We start from the raw sequence: 22,585 nt of genomic DNA on the forward strand, positions 1-22,585 counted from the left end.
TATTCGTTCAATCGAATCAATTTGATAGCATCTGATAATAAGTAAAAAGGAATTGAGGCGCAATTATCTAGAACTGGAAGCACAATGTAGAATTCACTCGCTATTCGATGATTTGATTTTTGTGCTACGGAGCTGAGAGCATTTTGTGTTTATGCTCGTTTATGTACACACACCCTGCATTAAATGTAGCTAACTGCTTGAATAGGATCATGTTAGTCGACGACACGAAACACAATTGATTTGTTGTCGTAAACGATTCATTGTGTTATGACCTAGATTCCATGCAACTGTATAAATTTGAATAAACAACGGCGGCTAAGAGAAGAGGCAACGGCAGCTAAGAGAAATATAAGTCGATATAAAGATGGATTCCACTCTGTCAATAATGATAATAGTTAAGCAATATTTTCTACCACATTCCAATAACTATAGATATATTACTAAGGAGCCTTAGATATTCCATTTCCCAATAGCCCACTATCACGATCTTGGGAAACAGTCTGTGCTCAAACACAAGAATTTGCAAATGGGTAAGTCAAAATGAGCCGATCACTTCAAGGATACTGCATAAGCTATAATTTTACACACCTGAATTCACGTGTCGCGGTCTGAAAACTTAATCTGCTCTGTTAGCTATATGGTTCGTATTTTTGTTCATTATGTTATTGCAACAAATATGAGCGTAAAGGTTTCTTTCTGTTAATCAAGGTCATTCAGCGTTACGCTTTGTTCCCGGCTTTATTCCGTTGCCCGAATTCTAGAATCACACTTTCTGTCCCTAAAAATAAATTTTGCGCTTGTCCTTTTAAGTACGGATCTGTATGAAACAAAGGGAATCGGTCTGGTAGATTTGACTTGTTTTTACAAAAAGAGGCAAATGTGTATTGTGAAGCCACTTCTCAGAGATTATGTTATCATTGCTTGTTTATAGAATGTCTCGATATCATTCCAAAGCAACCAGGAATAATCGATAGAGACAACTAATGTCCGCTATTTGACAATCCATGTGCAAGAAGCGACATCCATACATCCATTCTATAGACATTGCTTAATTACGGCAATTGAAAACTTTCACACTGCGTATCATATGAAGTCAACTGAATTCCCGGACTGAATTCAATTACATCTGAAATACGAAATTGATAACGGAAGGAACCCGTTTCAATTTCGGCCTGATTTATTTACCACCATGCGTGGTGATAATTTGAAACATTTGTATCAATGTCTGCTCGTCGATTTCACACTTACACGTTTTACAAGAGATATAAAGAGTGACTTAATGATGCATCGATAGAAAGTGCAAAAGAATTCGAAACAGAAACAAAGTATGTGTCATTGAATGCGTTGCAGGTGGCACACCTGTTTTTGGGGACACCTGATAAAATCCTGCAGGGCATTTTAATTTTATTTTGATGGCACTTTCAACTTTTGCATATGATGTTTGGAAATGAAAGATAGACAAATAATAATTCATAGATCTGTCTGTACAAAGATCAACGTATTTGAATCCTCTACGTTTTGTAGATTTTCCCCCCGATTTTTTTCATAATATACATTACCATGTAATATATATATACAGTAAGTTTTATTGCATGAATCGCCTGGTAGTACAGGTACGTTCTTCAGCACAACGGATTATGAAAGGATTATGGTCTTAAGAGGATAACTCTTCCGTCAAAGGTCCGCGGTTTACACAAATCATAGCCAATCTAGCAAGTCTAGTAAGAAGTACATGTAACATGATGTACATTGAAGTTGCCATTGCAAGGTGTCACTATGTGGAATATGGATAAGCATTATGAAAGGATTATGGTATTAACGCTTCAAAGGTCCGAGGTTTACACAAATCGAGGCCAATCTAGCAAGAATAGCAAGAACATTGTAACTCCAAAAAAAATTAAAAGGTCATTGCCAGATGTCACTATGTGGAATATGGATAATCTCATTATACATAATCTGACTGACAAACTCGTCTAACTTGTCCAACAAAATGACATTTGAAATATAACTGTAATTCAAGTCAAGGATTGACAGGTTTGAAAAACAAATTCGCACGTTTTTCTGCCAAGTTTCAACCAAAATCAAAGTATCTGAATTATACAGTAATAATTGTTTATAATCCGATAATAAAAGTGGTTCCGGATTAATTTGACAGTACATCAAAAATAAAAATTTGGCAAATTATGATAATCCCTGTGTCACATCAAAATAACGTATGTTTTCCCATAACATGTCTTCCAAATACCTTGACTTCATTGATATCTCGATTTGGAAAAAAGAAGGGCACATCTGTAATATATTTCTAATTAATTTGACAACAAACATGTTATCAACGAACACACTAAAAAAACACCAAAATGCTAATGAGGATAAAAATCAAATCTTGCTGTATTTTTCATATGCCATCACAAAATCAAAGCAAATTAAATTTTCAGAAACGTGTTTTCCTCGAGCATTAAAGATGCGTTAGATTGAGTACAAACATGCCTAGTATTGGTTCTTGAAATAGTTGGCTTTTTTTGTCGTTCGAAGAGCAGATTTGATATCACTGTGTACCCAATGTTTACTTGCAAGAGCACCTGGAATGATGTTGTAGCTCTAGAGTAGCACCTGGAGTGAAATACCAACTCGTTAAAACTAACTCCTGGTTTGAAAGACCTGACACTAAACATGATGAATATATCGACGATTAAAAAAACCCTCAATTCCTATATCTTGCGTACAAAATTATGCACATGTTTTTACACTCGAAAGGGTGCATCGGATTCACGCATAGTTTGTCATGTAATTTCTGGGTTACAGTGTTTACAAAATGACAGCTGCATACGCGCTTCAGATATATTCTTAATTTCATCTGCTGCTCATCTTTTTGATGGTGTAGCTACTTGTACGATAGTTTGGTGTTTTGTTTTATGATGTGTTCAATGTTCTGAATAGTTCTCTCTAATCAAAATATTGGATACAATTTCGGTGTTTGCATAGCTTTTGAATAGTTTTGATAATAAATTAAATTGATATTCTATACCTCTATACTTTCCCAGGGACCAATATTTTTTCCTCGGATTCATAGCGTAGTAACTCGAAGTATCATTTCGCATACGGGTAATTTGGGATTGGCTTACAAGTGCCATGCTTGAAACATATTCTGATCAAGTTAATATCCCGGGGGGGGGGGCACTCACATTTCCCAGCTATACGGGTATGTGCCGCGGCGACGACCCCCTTTTTCAGAGCCGCTGGCCGTTCCTTAGACCCTCTGAATTCATTGTTTGCCCGCTCTGAAGCCCCAAAATTTTTCTAGCCGTTCCATAGACCCTCAGATCATCGATTTCCGCTCTCATCGGCATCTTGAGAGGCGTGTTTTCTGTCCTACTATTTCAAGCCCAAAAGCAGACCCAAAAGCTACTTTTGCGAGCCCAAAAACTTCAAAGGGATTTTCCATAATTTCTTCCCCATTGAAACACATTGTAAAGTGAACTTTGGGTGGGATTTTGGGCTCCTTTTATAGTGGCAACACTAGTTGACTGTTTGTAAACATTGCAGCACTGCGCCGGCCGCGATGCCTCCAGCTGGTGAACATTTAGCTAGAAATAAATGATTTTGAGATCTCTTTTGGGAATAAAATTGCCAAATATGAGGAAAAGTACCTTAAATAATTATGTACACATCCTTGCAGCTCTCCATAAACAATGAATTAAAAGGTAATTTACGATCTACTGGTCTAGTGAAATCGGGAGTGGAATGGGTGTCAAATTCTGCACACTTCTCTCAATCATCTCATGTTACGCATGGCAGTTCAATGTTGTCCAAATGTTTTTCGTTTCGGCACTGAAAAAAAAAAATTCTTGTGGGTTTGTTTTTATGGTGGGTTGCTGCTATAATTGTCAGTAGGCTAATAGCATAGATTGTAGGTCTACAGGGTCTAGTAATTTTTGATTTGAATGCTGTTTTGCTTTGTTGAGGTTTCCATCGTAATAGGCCAAACCAGACCTATTTTAAATGCACAATTCAAATTGAAATCGATTCCTTCAAAAATCTGTGGCAAAAACGCAACAAAATTGAACCCTGGTTTGGCCTGCGGGTTTAGTTTCCGAGATTTTTCGGATTTTGGCGGTCGATCAGTTCCCAAGACCCCCCCTTTTGGTAGGTCAATCAGTTCCCAAGACCCCCCTTTTTGACCGGCCGATCAGTTCACTAGACCCTCCTTTTTGGCTGTCCGATCAGTTCCTTAGACCTCAAGTTCAAAACTGGCGGTGGGACACCCCTACAAAAAAAAAATTTGAGTGCCCCCCCCCCCCCGGGGTTAATATTTTAGACATCTTGTTCATTAAATTATACGGCAGAAGTGTTATTTCATATGATGTAGACCACGCAATAGATTTGATTCGACTCAGGTACATGCAATAAAACCAAGACTCATCGATATTTAAAGTAACTTAAAACTGTTGAGACATGGGACGGAAATATCATAAGCCACGGAATTAACACAGTTAAAACCCTACAAATATCGGTTATACCAAAGTCTAGGTCCATCAACAGAGAAACGTAATTGTATATGACACAATGTTTGAGTGAACGCCAAAACGTTTAATAAATTTAAATTACGTCCTATCAGGAAAAACCTGTGAAATTTTTAATACATTCCAGAGTTAGAAAAGGATGCTGATCTGCAGCGGCCTTTTGAAAAGAAAAAAAGAATGCAGTGGTGTGAAGGTATGGGTGTGGTGTGAGGTATATGTGGGGTGGTGTCATGTAGGGTGTGGTATGTTGTGGTGGGAGATGAGAGTGTGGGGACGGGATTGATAAAAGGAGAGAGTTAGAGAATAAAGAGACGATACACGGTGATAAATATACAAAGACTGCGACACACAGAACGACAAAAGAGAGACTGGAGAATCACTAATTTAGAAGCTACATATGAGTGTTGGGATGGGCATGAGAAAGGGAAAGCGATACGCGGACATATACTAAGAGCCACAATATTAATCACGGCAAATACGAAATATCGAAAGGCAAAGGATAGAGACTAGAGAGTCACTGATGGAATTGGAGAAACATATTATTAGAAGCTACGTTTTTCACTCGCAAGACTTGAATAATAATTGACACACCTTTGTTGATTGAAACCGTAACCTTTATCATTTGAGAAAAGACAGTTTCAATGTGACTGCTTTGTGATGGCACATCATTTCAAGTTGTTTGAATCCAGTGACTGACGTCAGTATGCTCTGCTCATTAAACAATTGATGTGATTTCGTGAGCTCAAATTGCAATGCGTTTAATGGGCATAGATTTGAAGGGAAGATTGAAGCACGAATTCGTTCAATCGAATCAATTTGATAGCATCTGAAAAATAATGCTAGACTAACTAAAAAGGAATTGATGTGCAATTATCTAGAACTTGAAGCATAATGTAGAGCATCGCTATTCGATGATTTGATTTTTGTGCTACGGAGCTGAGAGCATTTGTGTTTATGCTCGTTTCTTATATACACACACCCTGCATTAAATGTAGCTAACTGCTTGAATAGGATCATGTCAGTTGACGACATGAAACACAATTGATTTGTTGCCGTATACGATTCATTGTGTTATGACCTAGATTCCATGCAACTGTATAAATTTGAATAAACAACGCCGGCTACAAGTAAAGTAATGGCGGCTGAGAGAAAAAGAAGTCGAAATGAAAATGGATTGCACAATGTCAATAATGGTAAAGCAATATCTTCTACCACATTCCAATAATTATAGAAAGAGTCTTAGACATTCCCACTAGCAGCACACTAGCCATCTATCCCCGGCATCTATCACGATCCTGGGAAACAGTCTTAAATAAAAACTCAAACGGATAAATCAAGAAGATTCGATCACTACTACAAAGCTACCTGTTCCAAGAATTGTACACATTTGAATTCACATGTCATGGTCTGAAACCTAAACATGTTCTATTACTTTAATCATTCTCGGCATGGTTCACATTTTTTGCTCATAATGTTGTTACAACGAAATCTGAGAGTGAAATTTTCTTTTAGTCATGTAGTGTCACACCTTTTTCGTTTGACCAAATTCTAGAAACATAAATTATTTGTAACGTCTTGTCTCAGAATATGATGTCATATTTTAAGCTTGTACGAAATACAGATATGTACAAAAAGGGAGTTTGCGTCAAATATTTATGTGATGCCTTCCCCGGGATGCCTTCTTCAGAGATAAACTCCAAGATAGTGGTTATTATTGCTTTATCGGATACCTCAATATTATTCCCAAGAATAATCGATATAGACAACCAAAGGATGCCCCTTAACTATCTCTGTGCATCCATACATCCATTCTATGGACATTGCATAATTACGGCAATTGAAAACTTTCACACTGCATTTCATTTGACATCTTTGAAGTCAATTGAATTCAAATACGAAATTGATAACGGAAGGAACCCGTTTCAATTTCGGCTTGATTTATTTACCACCATGCGTGGTGATAATTTGAAACATTTGTATCAATGTCTGCTCGTCTATTTCACACTTACACGTTTTACAAGAGATATAAAGAGTGACTTAATGATGCATCGATAGAAAGTGCAAAAGAATTCGAAACAGAAACAAAGTGTGTGTCATTGAATGCGTTGCAGGTGGTACACCTGTTTGGGTACACCCGATAAAATCCTGCAGGGGATATTTTCAATTTTTATTTTAAATGGAACTTTTAACCTTTGCAAAAGATGTTTGGAAATCAAATTCGCAGCTTTGTGCAATTAATTCAGTGTATCCTCTACGTTTTGTAGGATTTTTTTAGAAAACCCCAATACATGTACTGCAAGTTTCATTACATGATACGACTGTTTACAGGTGAACTCCTCAGCACGACCATGACGACGGATTATGAGAATTACTTTTAACGTGAACATTGTATATAACTCCAAAATAAAATAGAGGTCATTGATTGATGTAAATAATGAGATTATAATTAATCTGACTGCCAAGTTCGTCTAACATGCTTGTCCATCAGAACGAGATTTGATTTAAAACTGTTATTGAAGTCAAGGTTTGACAGATTTAAAAACAAATTCGCATGTTTATCTGCCATGTTTCAACACAATTTGACTAAGTAATCGTACTTGTTTCAATTCTGATAAGAAACCTGTTTCCGAATTAATTTGTAAATTTCTTCAAAAATAAAAATTGCCAAATTATGATAGTCACTGTGTCACATCAGGACATCTGTCTTCCCATAACCTGTTTATAGCACTTTTCATTGTCACTGTCATGATTAATTAACATCGTGGTATTCAAAATAATTGAATTTGAAAAGATAGAGTAACCAGCAGCCGTCAGACTTTGCTTAAAATTTACTCGGTCGTGCCATTCTCACAAACAATGATACCTTTATCTTTATCATTTTACAGGATATGCGTATATGATTAAAATAGTCATAATAAATGATTTGCTTCCGAGCATCGTGAAATCTGGACCATTTGAAATAATGTGGTTTAACTTCCCTTATCACTATAAATTTATCGCGTAAAATTACAAAAACGAAGATATAATTAATTTATATCGTTTTTGTTAAAATCGGCAGCGAACACAATCAGCACATTATTCTTCCCTGTATCTAGGATGTTTAGACACTTGGTCTTATTATGTTGGAATTGAATTGTAATTACATGCATATTTGTATCTTGCAGACACTATACAGACAAAAATGCCTTATTGACCCAACGTAATTTCTTGAATACACAGGAATATATAGCAAGCACAGTGGTCTCATTCATGGTTATCATTCCGGGGGCTATGATTTTGTAGACTGGTTTGCTTCTAGCTGAGAATCATCCTGCACCGGGACATAAAGTCAGATAATTGTATTGCGCTGTTTGTTCTTGAAGGTTTTTCATACCAATTGGAGCCACCGTGGACTAGCACATCTGAACGTATTATTGAAGCCCTGAATTTGCCTGAAGGATATGGGAATAAGAAATAAGAATAACCCAACAGACATTTGATTTGCTTTGAGATTATGTCTCGTATTTTCTTTGTAATATTTTGTTACTGATTGCAACGGTGGCATTTCGTGATCTCCCAAAAGATAAAACCTGAGTTTACATAGGAAAGAATTGATTAAATAATTAAAGCCAAACAGAAATGTCCCACAAGGGAGAAATTATCGCAATGACCGAAAACAAATCGCATAAATTCGTTGGCTTATTTCTGATGAGACCCGATTAGGTTTGGTTAATAAACTCTAATTCAACTAATAATGTTTAAGTTTGCTGACACTCTGTTGATACGCAGACTGTCTTGGTATTTTGGCATAGAATACCCTCTCCACACGTGGGTGTAACTGCAGACGACACGTTCCAAATTTTCTTTAAAAATTCTAAATTTCCGAATTGTACCTTTTCATGACCATAATTTGAAAAATGCATTAAAACAAGTACATACAATCCTAGTCCTGGTTCTGTGGTTCTTGAGTTAGCTCTTGATATTTTGAGAAAATATCGCAAAACTTGGGACTTTTTATGTTGAAGACTATGGCTAGCCTCGAACAACTGTCTGCTGGTGTCGATGGAATGATAAAGACAAGTATGTTTGCAAATATTTCCGATAGTGATCTGAATATTTAATTTTTATTATCACATTTGAAATCAATGCATTCAACATTTTCAAATGGTTAAAAGTATCAAATAAAACATTTGTATGACGCCACTACATCCGAAAACATTCCAAGGGACTCACATGAAAACAAAAGGTAACATTTTTTTTCAATAATATATTACATTGATAATTATGCAGTCCAGCAATGGTAAATACAGATTTTTGTTAAAGTAGACGCGGAGAACAGAAATAGACAATCAATGTTTTTGAGTAGTTTAGATATTTATACTTGCTCAGGGTGATGGAATTAAAGATGTTCCCTTCCTGCAGTTGTATAATTTGGGGATAAATATTTATGTCTAAAGCCTATATTAACAAATTATACGAAGCCTGATGCTTACGTGAATTCAGAAACAGAACAGGATATGGCTACCATTACGGAGAACAAAAACAATATTATACGGAGAATGGAAAAGGATTATGGAGAACATAAATAAAGGAAAGCGGCGAACGTGATGAACGCGTCAATGATCAACAAGCTTATTTTTTTCATATCTGGTAGATTACATCTCGATTTGAGAAATCAAGAAACATTCTATAGTAATAGTAGGAATTCCAATAGAATGAACGCAGCTCAACAGCTGCATTCGATCCAACCGCGATCGTATAGTCGCGTATTTCAAACTACAACGTGAACGCACGACCTTGGATACAATGCTAACCAATCACGATTGCGTTGGCGTGGTTGGATTCACCTCCGCGTTACTCACGCACAGTCGCACACGCTGGCGTACATCGCGCAATGTACGCAAAAATTCGTCACGCTATTGAAAGCTGCGTTCATTCAATTGGAATTCCCACTATAGTTTGAAACTTAATGTCGCTGATTCATTTTACCTAACAGGTGGTGTACCTAAGTTGACTCATTGCCAAACATATGACGAACTCGGATTTATGTACACATTTAAATATCATGACATTTTATGAACAGGTATTCAACATGTTCAACAGCGGATTAAAGATAATTATTACACCCTTCACATCCAACCCTAAAGTTTGTTCGGCTTATAAATAATTGGCGAAAAAAAAAGACTGAAAACACGTGTGTTGTTATAGAATGGCTGGCGCGCGTTTATGTGAATTTACGCCAGCGTAAGTAGGGACTTGACGTGCGCAGTAACAAAAACCGAATAATTTTCGCCAATTATAAGCCGAACAAACATTATACTCGCTATTCCGGCACATCTTTGTCCGTAACTAGAAATGAATTAGAATTTATTCGCAATGAATGGGGTTTGTTTTCTTTCTAATGTAAAATTTGAAAACGACTGTTTCAGTTATAACGTACAATAGTTAATCGTCCGTTGTACATCAAGCAATAAAATAGACAGTCAAAATTTGAACAAGAAAAGATAAATTGTCTAAGCATGCTAAAGGGATATGATTTCTTTGAAAATTGGGCTTACAAAGCCGTTTACAACGTTTAACAAATTACATGCACCCATCAAAAGCTAGGTTTCCTTGGATACCACGACCTCCAGATATATTTTTATATTCTCATGTGTATACGCTTTTATACACCTTTCTTGTCCCTTTAGCATTTTAGTCCCCTGTCCATTTGTTTTTTCTTTCGTTCATTGTCAAGCATGTAGCTCCGAGTAGTAGTGAACCATTTGATTGGCCCATGAGAGCTCGTCTTAAGAGTTAACAGTTTGATTCCATATCATTCTGTTCATTGACCTTGATAATGTCTCCTGGGCTGATGCTAACAGGTTGATTGCAGCTCAGCTGCTTTACTGTCAAGTTTCGTATCACATTCTGTCATTTTTGGGTATTAAAATAAAGATATACTCCTTTGCTTTAAAGCTTTGCCAGTTCCAGACTATGTCAGACACATGTTGAATATACTTTTTATCACAAGGCTCACATACTTCCTCTAGAATGGATGATGTAAATGATATCTGGTATTAATATTCCTGAGAGCACAGCATAGTAAACCTGACTGGGTGAGGCGTCAGTTTGTCAGATTTGTTTTTCGTATCATGCATGAAGAGTCATGTTTCTTATGATGAAAACTTACAAATATACTAGACATTTTGTCTGTCATGGTTTTTATTTTCAGCAATTCTTATATCCTGTGAAATGTCTAAATATTTAAATGATTGAACGTAACTTATTAAACTGAATGAAATAATCAGTTACAAGGAGACGCATGGATATTTGTTTGCGAGTCTTTGACCGTCCAGTCACTAGGACGTGACATGTATTAGGTTTAATCAGAAGAGGTTATCTTGATCATCAGATTCGCGCATTGTGTTACTTTAAGTTATCATCCGGATGAGGCTTAAGGATTCTTTGAAGTAGTATTACTTTACTCTTTCCTGAAATTGTCAAAGGGCTCCAAATACATTTGAAATCATATTGACGACGGATTGGACGGATTTAAATGTTCTTTTTTATTTATTCTTAAATTCCGGAACAGAAACGTTCAACATTGGCAGTTTGCTGTAAAAAACACTTATATATTGGTTTTAGCATCATAGCATGTACTAGTTGTTTTCTATTTTCAATAGTTGAAAATCAAATAATTCTGGTTCTTGACGTTTGAAATGTATTACATGTAGCCTCTAATAACATAATAACCAACCACATCTTGCGACAGTGCACGGTAATACATTTTGACTAACCTCATATTTATCTTAGTAAATCGCGTTTGCATTTTGGCTACGAAAAGTTGGATTTTGTACTAAAATTGTGTTTTAAATACAGATCAGATGAGAATATTGTGATATAAAAATATATTTCTCACTGCTCAGAGTGCAGATTATGTACGTATGTATAACACAAAACTTTGATGTCGATTGATAGAGATTGTTACCGGCAACATGCATTGGATCAATAAAGTCATTTTGCTATAGATCGTTGCCAATATCGACTTTGACTTTTTCACTCAATATCTTCACTCGTATTCATGTTTCACAATGCCGCGACAACTATATTACCATGAAAACGATGGAGACCCATATTGCAATTTGCCAGCAGAGTGAGCCTGCTGAAAGAAAAAACAAAAATACGAAGTAAAAAGACATTATGTGCACACAATAAAATGCTCTTATTTAAGACAGGCCAGGCATGTGACTGGAATGTATTCAAATACCTATTGTGCGACATGATTTCATAACGTTGGCTCCACGATAGACGGATAATATAATAAATATGTCAAGTACAACACGTTCACATTGTCACCTTGACAATAATTGTATCTTGAAAAAAATAAGAACAATAACTCAAAGTAGGACAATAACTATAGAGCAACCAATAAGACAGTTTCATTGTTTAATACCCACAAATATTTTTGTCTTCCAAAATCAAGAGAATGTATGTATTCATATGACCAAATGTATCCTACACTTTCCCATGTTGTTGATTACGTAATTCATTTCCATTTGTAAAATATATTTTAACAAATCAAATTTTCGACTGCCTTTCAATATTAATACCACTGTCTCCGCGTCATGTTCTCTTCATCTATTTTGCATTTACTAAAGCAGGTTCAATCATGAAAATGGACCAAGTTGTAACAATAATCATCATTCACCAGTCTAGTCGCTGATTGAACCATTTTAAGCCGGAACACCTTATACATAATAGAATGTTCTGTTTTTCTTAGACTTGGTTGACACATAACAATAAACATGGTTATGGCAAGTGTGTCATTTATTGTGAACCACCTATATTTCATAATGTTAGTCAGCTAGCCAACCCAGCCAGCCACATATTAATTAAATAAATCAGGTCAAATAAAACACCATTACACAGTGTTAATATTATCATATTGAAGGTCATCTTGCAAGTACCAATGTGATGCGATAACAATAATACCCTTTACATGGAATATATCACGAAGAAGGGCTTCCTTACAGCTTTAGTCAACCAGGCCCAGTTCCATTAGCTTTAATTCTGCATATTGATTTGTCTTGGTTGCATATGTTAATAATGCTCCTATATGGTATTGACAGTGCATGTTTTAAATGCTCTACGCACTTCAATGTACTTAATCTTACAGGATATCTTCCTGAACCTCCAAAGTGTCTTCTTTAGAACTACTGAACCAACTGAACCGATAGTAGGCATGGTGGTACTAGTTTGAATGGATATTTGTCACATTCCGACATAATTAAAGTCAAATTGTAATTTTTTTCAAATACAATGGTCTTAAACACGAATTATGTTGGTCGATTTGCGCGCGGTATTAGCGTGTAGAGGACTATATGGACCGCAGGCAGTTTATCAACCCAATCAATTAAAACATTGACAATCTGGGGGCACTGAATTAGGGAATAGCCAAGGAAAAGATATTATAACTACCTGAAGGTATATCATGTTTTGTATGAACATTAGTGTTGGGTAATATAAATGCATGTCCCTGCTAACCAATTGATATTCTGAAATATATATTTGAATATGAAGTTTCTGTTATTTGAAATGCAAATTTTAATAAAATATTTATGTACGTTGTTAGTAAGAATTTTTTGAAGTCCCGAAGTAAACTGTTGTATGCTTGTCTTCGGTTGGTTGTTGGACCCTGGACAAAGATAACTATTATAATGGTGAAGAAATGAGCAGTATAACTGCCTTTACATTGTTTTCACTTTATTTTGGTTTTGTTTATGCAACATAATTATCTGCTGAACAGTTTTATCTGCAGGATTGGTATGGTTATCAAAGGTTTAATTAGGTAAACAAATCCAGTAAACTACTCACGTCTTTAGCTTTCGCCATCTCGGATGATGGCTTTCTCAAAAGTGACTTGGTTCACTGCTTCTCCCGCGGAAACCGGCTATAGCCTCATTCCCAGATGGCGAAAGCTTAAGACGTGAGTAGTTTACTGGATTTGTTTACCTAATTAAACCTTTGACATAATTATCTGTCTATGTGTGTTTAATATTGTTTAATATTGTGCTTTTCTCTTCGTTGTCAATTTTTGATCATAATAATCATATTATTAATATAAAAAGGTCAAGCAAACTAGCTAGCAAAATCGATTATCTCATAAAATAGATTCCATTATTACACGCTTAGGTTATTCACATTAAACAAAGGTTAACAAAAAACATGTTTTGGGTTAATATCGGTCACCAGTTTATTTGTCGTTGTCGAAGTAAACACATCAAATGATCATAACCATGCCAACGGCATCATTCAACTCAACCAGCAAGAAATCAACATAGCCTGTGACGTCATCGCCAGCCTTGGCATAACATGGCCGCTGCAGTTAAAATGAAATTACTATGAGATTACACGACCGATCGATACGAATTAATTTATATTATCTGCTTACTTATGAACTAGAACGATGAGTTGTATTTCTAATCCAATACTTCTCTGCAATATGATATTTAATTTTTACCATGACCTTTAAGCAGTTCCTTAGAAAATGTCTTGCAAATATAAAGCTCTGATTTCTTTGTAGAGACAGTTTTGAAACAAAAGCCTCCCAAGTGCATGTAATCATAATAATTATAAAATGTTTTTAACAAAACATTATATTTCCCTCTAAACAAAAAATATACTATCAATGTAACTCAAGACTCATGTAATGATCGTCTATCGAATTTCAAAGACAAAGTATTATGCGTTTAATCATTGTTGGCATTTTGCATTGATCCTTGGGCATTTTAAACATGTTAAATGTTCTTGCCTCCACATCAGGCTTTACATGTACATTATATTATGTCATAAATCCAATTTGGTTGCATAGAGTGTAATGCCTGATGGAAAGTCTGATTAAAAACGTACAATCCATTTTCGAAATTGAAATTTGTAGGTGCATTACAACCTGTGCAACGTATTGCCAGTATAAATGATATTTTGTCTCATGCAATATACTAATGCTATAGTAAAATCATATCAAGATTACTATCATTTATGTAAGCTTTTGTCGTTTCACGTGGTTGTGTGATTTGAATTATAATTATAAAGGACTTAGAATTGGTGCAAATATTTGAGGAGCAACCTTACTATTTGCAATTGAAACAAATTAATTTCACCCACACACATTAAATATTGAGTAACAGATTGGCCTTTCTGTAAAATATACTTTGATTGCAAAACATTTACCCACACTTTCATATTTTATACAAAACAGTGAAGATTTTAATATGAAAAATGATACCCTAACAAAAAATAACAAACTAGCAACCTTATTATACGTACTATGTTTCCACAGTATTATGTTACGCGACATTCTGTCATTTAAGTATCGCTCAAGTTGAAACTTGCTTTGTTTCCTTATGAATTATGTTATTTAGAAAATTATTACTGGAGGGTATCATTGAACACAAAAACAAAACAAAAGCAAAAGGTCATACTTTAGATACTAAGCTAAACAATGAATGACTATGAAGAAAATGAAAGACAGGAAGAGGAGGTGTGTGGGGTTTAATGCAGAGAGGTTCGTCGATATTTAAAGAACATCAAAAGCAATAGTCATGAGCGTTCACAGCTAGACTCCTCGTTGTATGTGTTTCCCCTTGCAAGAGCTACTGAGGTACTCCCTAGTTTCCTTGTGCATGTTGTGTAAAATTTGTCCTATTTTATGTTACACTCTATTACATGCTATTATGTAGAATACTTCACTTTCAAACCACCTGAGTTTGTCAGATACAACCATAGTTAATACTCCACTTTAAAACCATGGGTAGCTAGCTACTCCTGGGGTAAACCAGCGAGATCCAAAGCTGAACAATTGGGAGCTCTCTACTAGTAAACATGGTCGACTCATGGGTTTGCTGACCTAGTTAGCAATGGCTAGGGTAAACTATAAAGAAGGAGTCTAGCTGTATATAAACGTGTATAGGGGAGAGTGGGGTAAGTTGAGCCACTTTTTACATTTCCTTTCACTATGCACAAATAAATAAAGCAGGACCCAAATGCAGTGTTACAAATGAAAGATATGTATGTTTACTTGGTTATGATACACAAAATTGTAATCAATGTTTTGCACTTTCTCATAGACGCCAAAAATTATTTAAATTGGCTCAACTTACCCCAACGGTGGGGTAAAGCCAGTCGTGGGGTAAGTTGAGCCACCATAGAAATGCACAGGTATATGCCATAGCTGTGAAATTCAATTTTGCCTTTTTTCTAAATTGTTATTTTCATGTATTTATTTCGAAAAATAGTTTAATATAAAAGTAGTTTGATATTAATATTGCATACAAGTAATTTCGGACAAGATTTTACTTTGAATAAAAAAATTGGGGAAATTTCTGCAGGTTTTTCCTATGTTCAACTTGCCCCATGGCCTTTGGATCAACTTACCCCATGTGACCCTTTTGTCAACAACCAAGCCTCCTGTCTGACTAAAACTTGTTACAGTTGTAAATAGTTTTCTAAAATAGTGTTCATATATCACATCCTCAATACCCAGAATGCTATCATTTTAGCCTTTTTTCTTTCTGGGTGAAACATGAAAAAAAATTGTTTGTTTCTAAAAGTTCAACAAAAGTGCCAAAAATGAACTTTCTAATGGCACTTTCTTACCATATGTGCAAGTGATTCCATATTACACTTGAGAAGCCTCTAGTATGTCATATACAAATAAGTGGAACTGCAAAGTAAGATAAGTTTTTCATTTTCTTTCTAGAGGGGGTGGATCAACTTACCCCCTGGCTCAACTTACCCCACTCTCCCCTATAACAATGGAATGGAGAGTCAAGTATAACAGTGTGTAAGTACCTACATTAAATGCAGGACAGTTTGGCACCATGAATTTACAAGTAAAGGCACTATAACTTAGGTAATGGAGAAATAGGATTGCATCATGAATATGGCAAGTATCAAATACCGCATTGAGGAGGCAGATGTGGCGGCAGGATGCGGGGCGATAAGGAGGAGTATCAGCAACAAGGGCAGGGAGATGGGTAATTGATGAGAGTAAACATCCCAGCCAGCATCCATCCGTCCAGTGCTTAAAACACGGCCAACAGATGGATGGATGGATGGCTGATAAAGATTGAGATACTTAAAATGGTAAGGCTTGATGTAAGGAAGGAAATCTCCATTAAGCACACTTTACTTTCTTTCTGAAACACATTAAACACTTTTAGGTGGACATGTATTGTTGACAACGATTGTCAAAGTGACATAGTACGTGTCACACATGTCCATCATTCATAAATAGCGAGAAAACACTCGAAGTTGAACCCACCTATATGAATATGGGGATTGTGCAGACCAAAACAGAGGGCCAAAATATAATATCTCAATGTTTAAAAAAAATTAATTCGTAGATAATACGAGAATATATTTTCACAGATCCTAAAATCGCATGATTATACATTGGCTGCACAAACAAACTGGTACAGAATGGTCAGTCACAACCTTTTCTCTACATGCCTATCCTCCAGCAACGAAATATCTGCTAGGCCTACGTTATGTAGAGACTGCAGATGAGAAGGAAGTAGCGGTGGAGAAGGCGTCCCTCGAATGCAGGCCAGGTCCATTTTTTCATCACCTTGGCAACAATACGACACCAAAGAAAGTTAGTGATCAAAAGTGTCACGTGATGATAAATAAGAAAGGAGAATTTGCATGGGCACGCCACCATGTGACAAAATCACATGTGTCACTCCACAACATCTTCCATGTACTAATAAGATATCTGTACCACGGGCAAAATGTATCACTTTGTCACATGAATTATAATACAAACGCAAGGAGTCGTTAATATTCAGATATTTAAGAAATCCTATTTTGTGACGCGATCTTGACAAACACAAGGACATCACTCTTCACGAGATTCCTTCAGCATCTCAGATATGATATACCACATTACATAGGTAATAGGGTAGCAAGAACGGTAATATAAACACCACAAGCATAATGATCACATTTTCATAGTGCAACATTTATAATACAATGTAGAAGCTCAAAAGAGGCATTCGTATCAAAATTCTAGAATGCCTGTTTTGTGATGAATAACTTTGGCAGACACAATGCTTTTCGACAGAGACTTCATGCATCACAGCATCATAATCCCTCTAGCATAACAGAAATGATTTGCCACATCACAAAGAAGGTACAGCAGGCAGAAGGTAACAGAACAGGATAGCAACAAGGTCACAATGATTTGTTGACTGCCACATCTAAGATTCTAAGAAGGCCTTTGATTCATTTGATCGATATGCCACGATAGCTATCTTGCTACAAATAACAGCCAAGAGCCAGCATGTCACACAGATGTACACATTGCAAACAATGAACCACGTTGCCACAGCATAACGAATCACTTTGTAACAAGATATCATCATGGCACAGTAAGAAAGCACAATAAGGGATCACATTGCCACAAGAAGGTTGTACTTTGCCACAATAGGAGACTGAGATATATCACAGAGATACAACACTAAGTATTTCCTGCCTTCTTCTCCATAGCTGCTACCACTAAGTTGTCTCGCCATGTGACTATATGTGCTCAAGTTATGTACAACTGGGGGAGTACTATTTCCATTGTCCGCCACACGGCAGTATTTCCCACAAGAGTGTCTACAATCCTGATGTTTTTTCTTTTGTACCCTGGAAGATTCTGGTCCATATATGACTGATATAACACTCTCTGGTCGATTCTTTTTCGGTGGTTTTCTCTTCGTAAGCGGACTCCATGCGCTCCCTGCAGCAAACTGTTGTGCCAGAAACATTTCTGGCGGAGATGGAGGCGGCGTTGGCAGTGTGGTTGTTGGTCCGCTACCACGGCGGATAAAAATCGGTTCCGATGCGTGTTGATCAATCTTGAATCCTGATTAAGATGATTATTTTTCAATTCACAATATTCCAGTGCAATAATTTCAGGTCCTAAGTCGTGCATTTCCCTTGAATCTGGTGATTACTGATATTCTACAGTGGGCGTTGAACAAATAAATGAGGATGCGACGGTAAGATGTCCTTGCTCATTGTTACGTCATACCTTCTTACCCCCAAATATATATATACATATATATAATAAAGATACAATATAAGATCCTGTTTGCAACGCTTCCGACCTGTTAATACTCTATCATACTGAACACCGGTATGGTACGAAGTCACGTCGTCACTGGCCACTATGCAATCCACCACTGACTATCTCATCTATCTTTTAACGATGCGGAGTTTATCTTTGAACAGTTTGGCGGCGTCGTTCGTGCATCATCTAGCGCTGGCTTGTTTGTCGAGTCACTCACTCACTCCATGTATATAACCACTCCTTTTGCACTTTCCCCTTAAGGCTCCAGTGTTTTTTTACCCACACGTCTTTATATTATATTGTGAAAACCCAAAACATGCATATACATACACTTACAGTCTAGTATTTCCCCTACTTTTATACACCTGGGCCCAGTATATATAGGGGCAAGATATGACAATACAAATACCTTGGAAGCCAATATGAATGGGCAAAGGAAGATTGCTATATTCCCTTAAGTATGTTGATGCGGGAAGAAAAAACGACGACAAAACGTTTAGTGCATGCGCAATTTGACAAGCGTGCCAATATTTTGGTACGTAGTGGAGTGATTAAGAAAATGCAATTTCGCTCAATCATTTATAATATGCCTCTAGTTATGACTGGGGTTTTTAACCAAGTGATGCTCGTACCAGCCCCATGTCTGCTGTCTGCAAATACGGGTACTCATTTATACTTGATGCGATCAATATTTTTATCATACAATATGCAGCACCAATTAAGACCGATCAATTTAAATTTTAGAATGGCTGGTAAGCTAATTGTTTAAATTTGCAATAACTACACATTGTAGATGGATTAATCGTATAATATAATTAAGTGATATCTCAATGAATTGATGCATTGGCTCAAAACAGAAACCTCTACACAAAATGTATTTATTCTAAATGAAAGAAGCAATAAAAATAAAGCTACCACTTCCAATTTAGCATTCTCAAAGAGAATATTAAATTGTCAGCATTGCATTTATGACCAGCTTGGTAGCATCATTTCATTATCTCAAAGCGTCAAGCCATCTTCGTGTTAGATTTGTCAACATTTGAGAATAGCCATTAGAGCAGACATTATGACTACTCTACGCAAGCAATTGGCTAACAATGTGTCAGTAGTTCAGTTATCACCAAATTGTAACATTGTTTCAGTACCTTAATGTCAGGATTGTCAACACTATGTAAGTAGTCATCAGCAGACTACTCACCATAAGAACATACCCTATAGAAGGAAGGGTATGTGCCACTGGCCCAACATATTTTAAGCATTTCAATTATGACCATAATTGCAGCATTAGTTCATTACCTCGCATTTTATGTTACTTTAATGTCAGAATTGTCAACACATGAACGTAGTCATTATCAGACATTAGAACTACTCTACATGTATGTCAGTAATAGGTTAAAACAAATTGTCAGTATTTCGATAATTATAACCAGAATTGTAGCATTATTTTGTTGCCTCACATTTGATATTACCTTAATGTTATTGTCAACACCTGAAAGTAGCCATGCACTAGCAGACATTTAGGAATACCCTGTACCAACAATAGAATAATTCTATTAATAATGTATCAGTGTTTCAATTATAAGCAGAATCGTACCAATTGTTTCATTAACTCGCATTTTATATTACATTAATGTTAGAATTGATTGTCAAGAGTGTCTACTTTCATAAGTAGTCACTAACAGACATTAGGACTACTCTACGCCAGCAATTGGACATTAACAATTTGTCTGTTTCAGTTACTACCAGAATTGCTTAATTAACTCGCATTTTGTGTTACCTATCATGCCTATTGTCCGAATTATCAACATATGAAAGTATTCATCAGGTAGGACATACGACTACTCTACGTCAGCAATAGCCTATTAACAAGTTGTCAGTATTTCAATTATAACCAGAATAGCATTGTATAATTATCTCACATTTTGTGTTACTTTTACCAGAAGTGTCAATAGTCACTACTTTGATCAATAGTAACTATTTGCATATTATGAAAGTAGTCAGTAGCAGACAACTCTACGCCAGCAAGGCTATTAACCATTTGTCAGTATTTCAAATTAAACAATTTGCTAGTATTACCAGAATTACTAACTAATTAAATACTACCAGAATCGTACCATTGTTTTTAAATTACCTTGGATTTATGTTAAGTTAATGTTAGAAATTGTCAACATACGAAAGTAGTCACCAGCAGACAATACGCGATTACGACTCATCTCATCTCCATATGTAAGTATCAAAGTAAAGGAATGTCCCACAGCGCAAAATAATCCAAATACCACCATTAAAATGACCACTTTGAGGGATTACAATGTCCGTATTATCCCAAAAGGTGCTTAACTATAAGAAGACATATACCTTAACCTTGGCTGTTGCTCCCACTTTAAATCGGGAAACAATCCATCATGAAAAACAACCGTTAGCATCTCAGGCCATTTAATACCACATTTTCACATTAGTCATTCAGGTACAGATCGTCAACAATACGGGTTTTAAAGGTGTAGAAAAAAAAAACCTATCTATTGAAATTGAAGTCCGATAAAGAATCACATTTGCGTATTATACAATACGTTCACATTAATTTCTTTCCCAAACAAAAGCCTTGAACCAGCGAAATTCACATTGTACCATCAGACTATTTTTTCACGAAGGTATATACAGAAAATATATTAAGCCAATCGGATCTAGTACATCATATATATGACACAAAACTCCAACAAAATTGTTTGGATTTTGAGAATAAACTCTCATGATTATATTTCCCGTATTGGAGGGTAATGCTTTAGAATATTATCTGACAGGATGGGGCTTGACTTTATCAAATCTGATTTTTGACAACACCTTTCTACTGTAAATTCTGACAACAAGATCTTAAGAATAAGAAATAAATGTCGGTTTAATATTTATAGCCATTTCATGTATCCCTGAGTATCCGCTACTGGTTTGTGCCACTGCATTATGAAATTAATTTGAGTGCACAAGTGTGCGGCGAGATTTTATTAAAGGGAAAAATCAAGCGCCATAATGAATACGTATGTCGGCCGAACATTCATTATGCAGAATGTAATTTCGTGACTGCGTCACCGTCCATATAACGAGACGTAGGGAGCAAAGATGCGTAACGAACCCTTCACCTTCATTTCATATATGTGCAAATCACATCTTCAGGGTAACTATCCTTATAGTGCTATAGCTTCAGTCATTTGGAACCATTAATTTGAAGTGCCATCTTGGCATTATTCATGCCACCTTAACATTATTCATGCCAATAAGTTAGTGATGAAAGAATGTGCGCATAATGTAAATGAGGACATTTTATGTGCAGCAATATGGCATCCCTACTATTAGCCATAATGATCGCAAACCCAATGGCATAGCACATGACCCTCATTAAACAAGCAATGTTCAAATGGTGACCTCTGATTGTGGAACATGAGTTTTTGTACCCAACGTATCTTAAGGTCATTCTTTGAATGTAATAGCATATTGGGGTTAAGGAACTGCGTCCTAGATATTGTAATGTATGATATTCTAGTGCATGTAATGGCTGTCTTTAAATTGAGATATGTATTTCCCATTATTAATGCTCTAACCTGGTTTACATGACATTTCGGCATATGCTAGATACCAAAATGTGAGTCTTTGACAATGAAAAATATGATATTTAAAATATTTCAAGCACTTTGTATTTTCTTATTCCGTCGTCTTTGTCAACCCTTTGTAATCACCATCTTGATATTTGCTTCTTGAAAAGCAATTTACAATACAAACTTTAAAATTAGAAGGTGAATTGTTTTGGTGATGTGCAAGTTTATGCAAAAAAGCGCATACATGGCATTTTAAATGCCACAACAGCCTAATTGAACAAAAAATAGGTGGGGAATTATATCTATAACTTTACATATCCATTTTGCTCCTTAGTGAATAGAGTTAGGAGACTTGGCCTAGTTGATAGAAGTAACGTAACAATTTAATATTGCTTTGTGGTTCT

General features: G+C 36.0%; 1 protein-coding gene across 3 annotated transcripts in view; it reads right to left on the reverse strand.

The window, feature by feature from the left end:
- The window catches only part of LOC140161180 (proteolipid protein DM gamma-like), a 170,156-nt gene that overhangs the window by 87,932 nt on the left and 59,639 nt on the right, over positions 1–22,585 (reverse strand). The window contains exon 1 of one of the 3 annotated variants that reach the window (XM_072184627.1): positions 18,016–18,721. The exons of the other annotated variants lie outside the window; for them this stretch is intronic. Coding sequence (XP_072040728.1) covers positions 18,016–18,292 — 277 coding nt within the window. The 5' untranslated portion in view covers positions 18,293–18,721. Of the gene's footprint in view, positions 1–18,015; positions 18,722–22,585 lie in introns of those variants that run through there. 3 annotated transcript variants of the gene reach the window in all.

Source organism: Amphiura filiformis, chromosome 9 (assembly GCF_039555335.1).
Source record: "Amphiura filiformis chromosome 9, Afil_fr2py, whole genome shotgun sequence".
In the NCBI taxonomy this organism is placed as follows: domain Eukaryota; kingdom Metazoa; phylum Echinodermata; class Ophiuroidea; order Amphilepidida; family Amphiuridae; genus Amphiura; species Amphiura filiformis.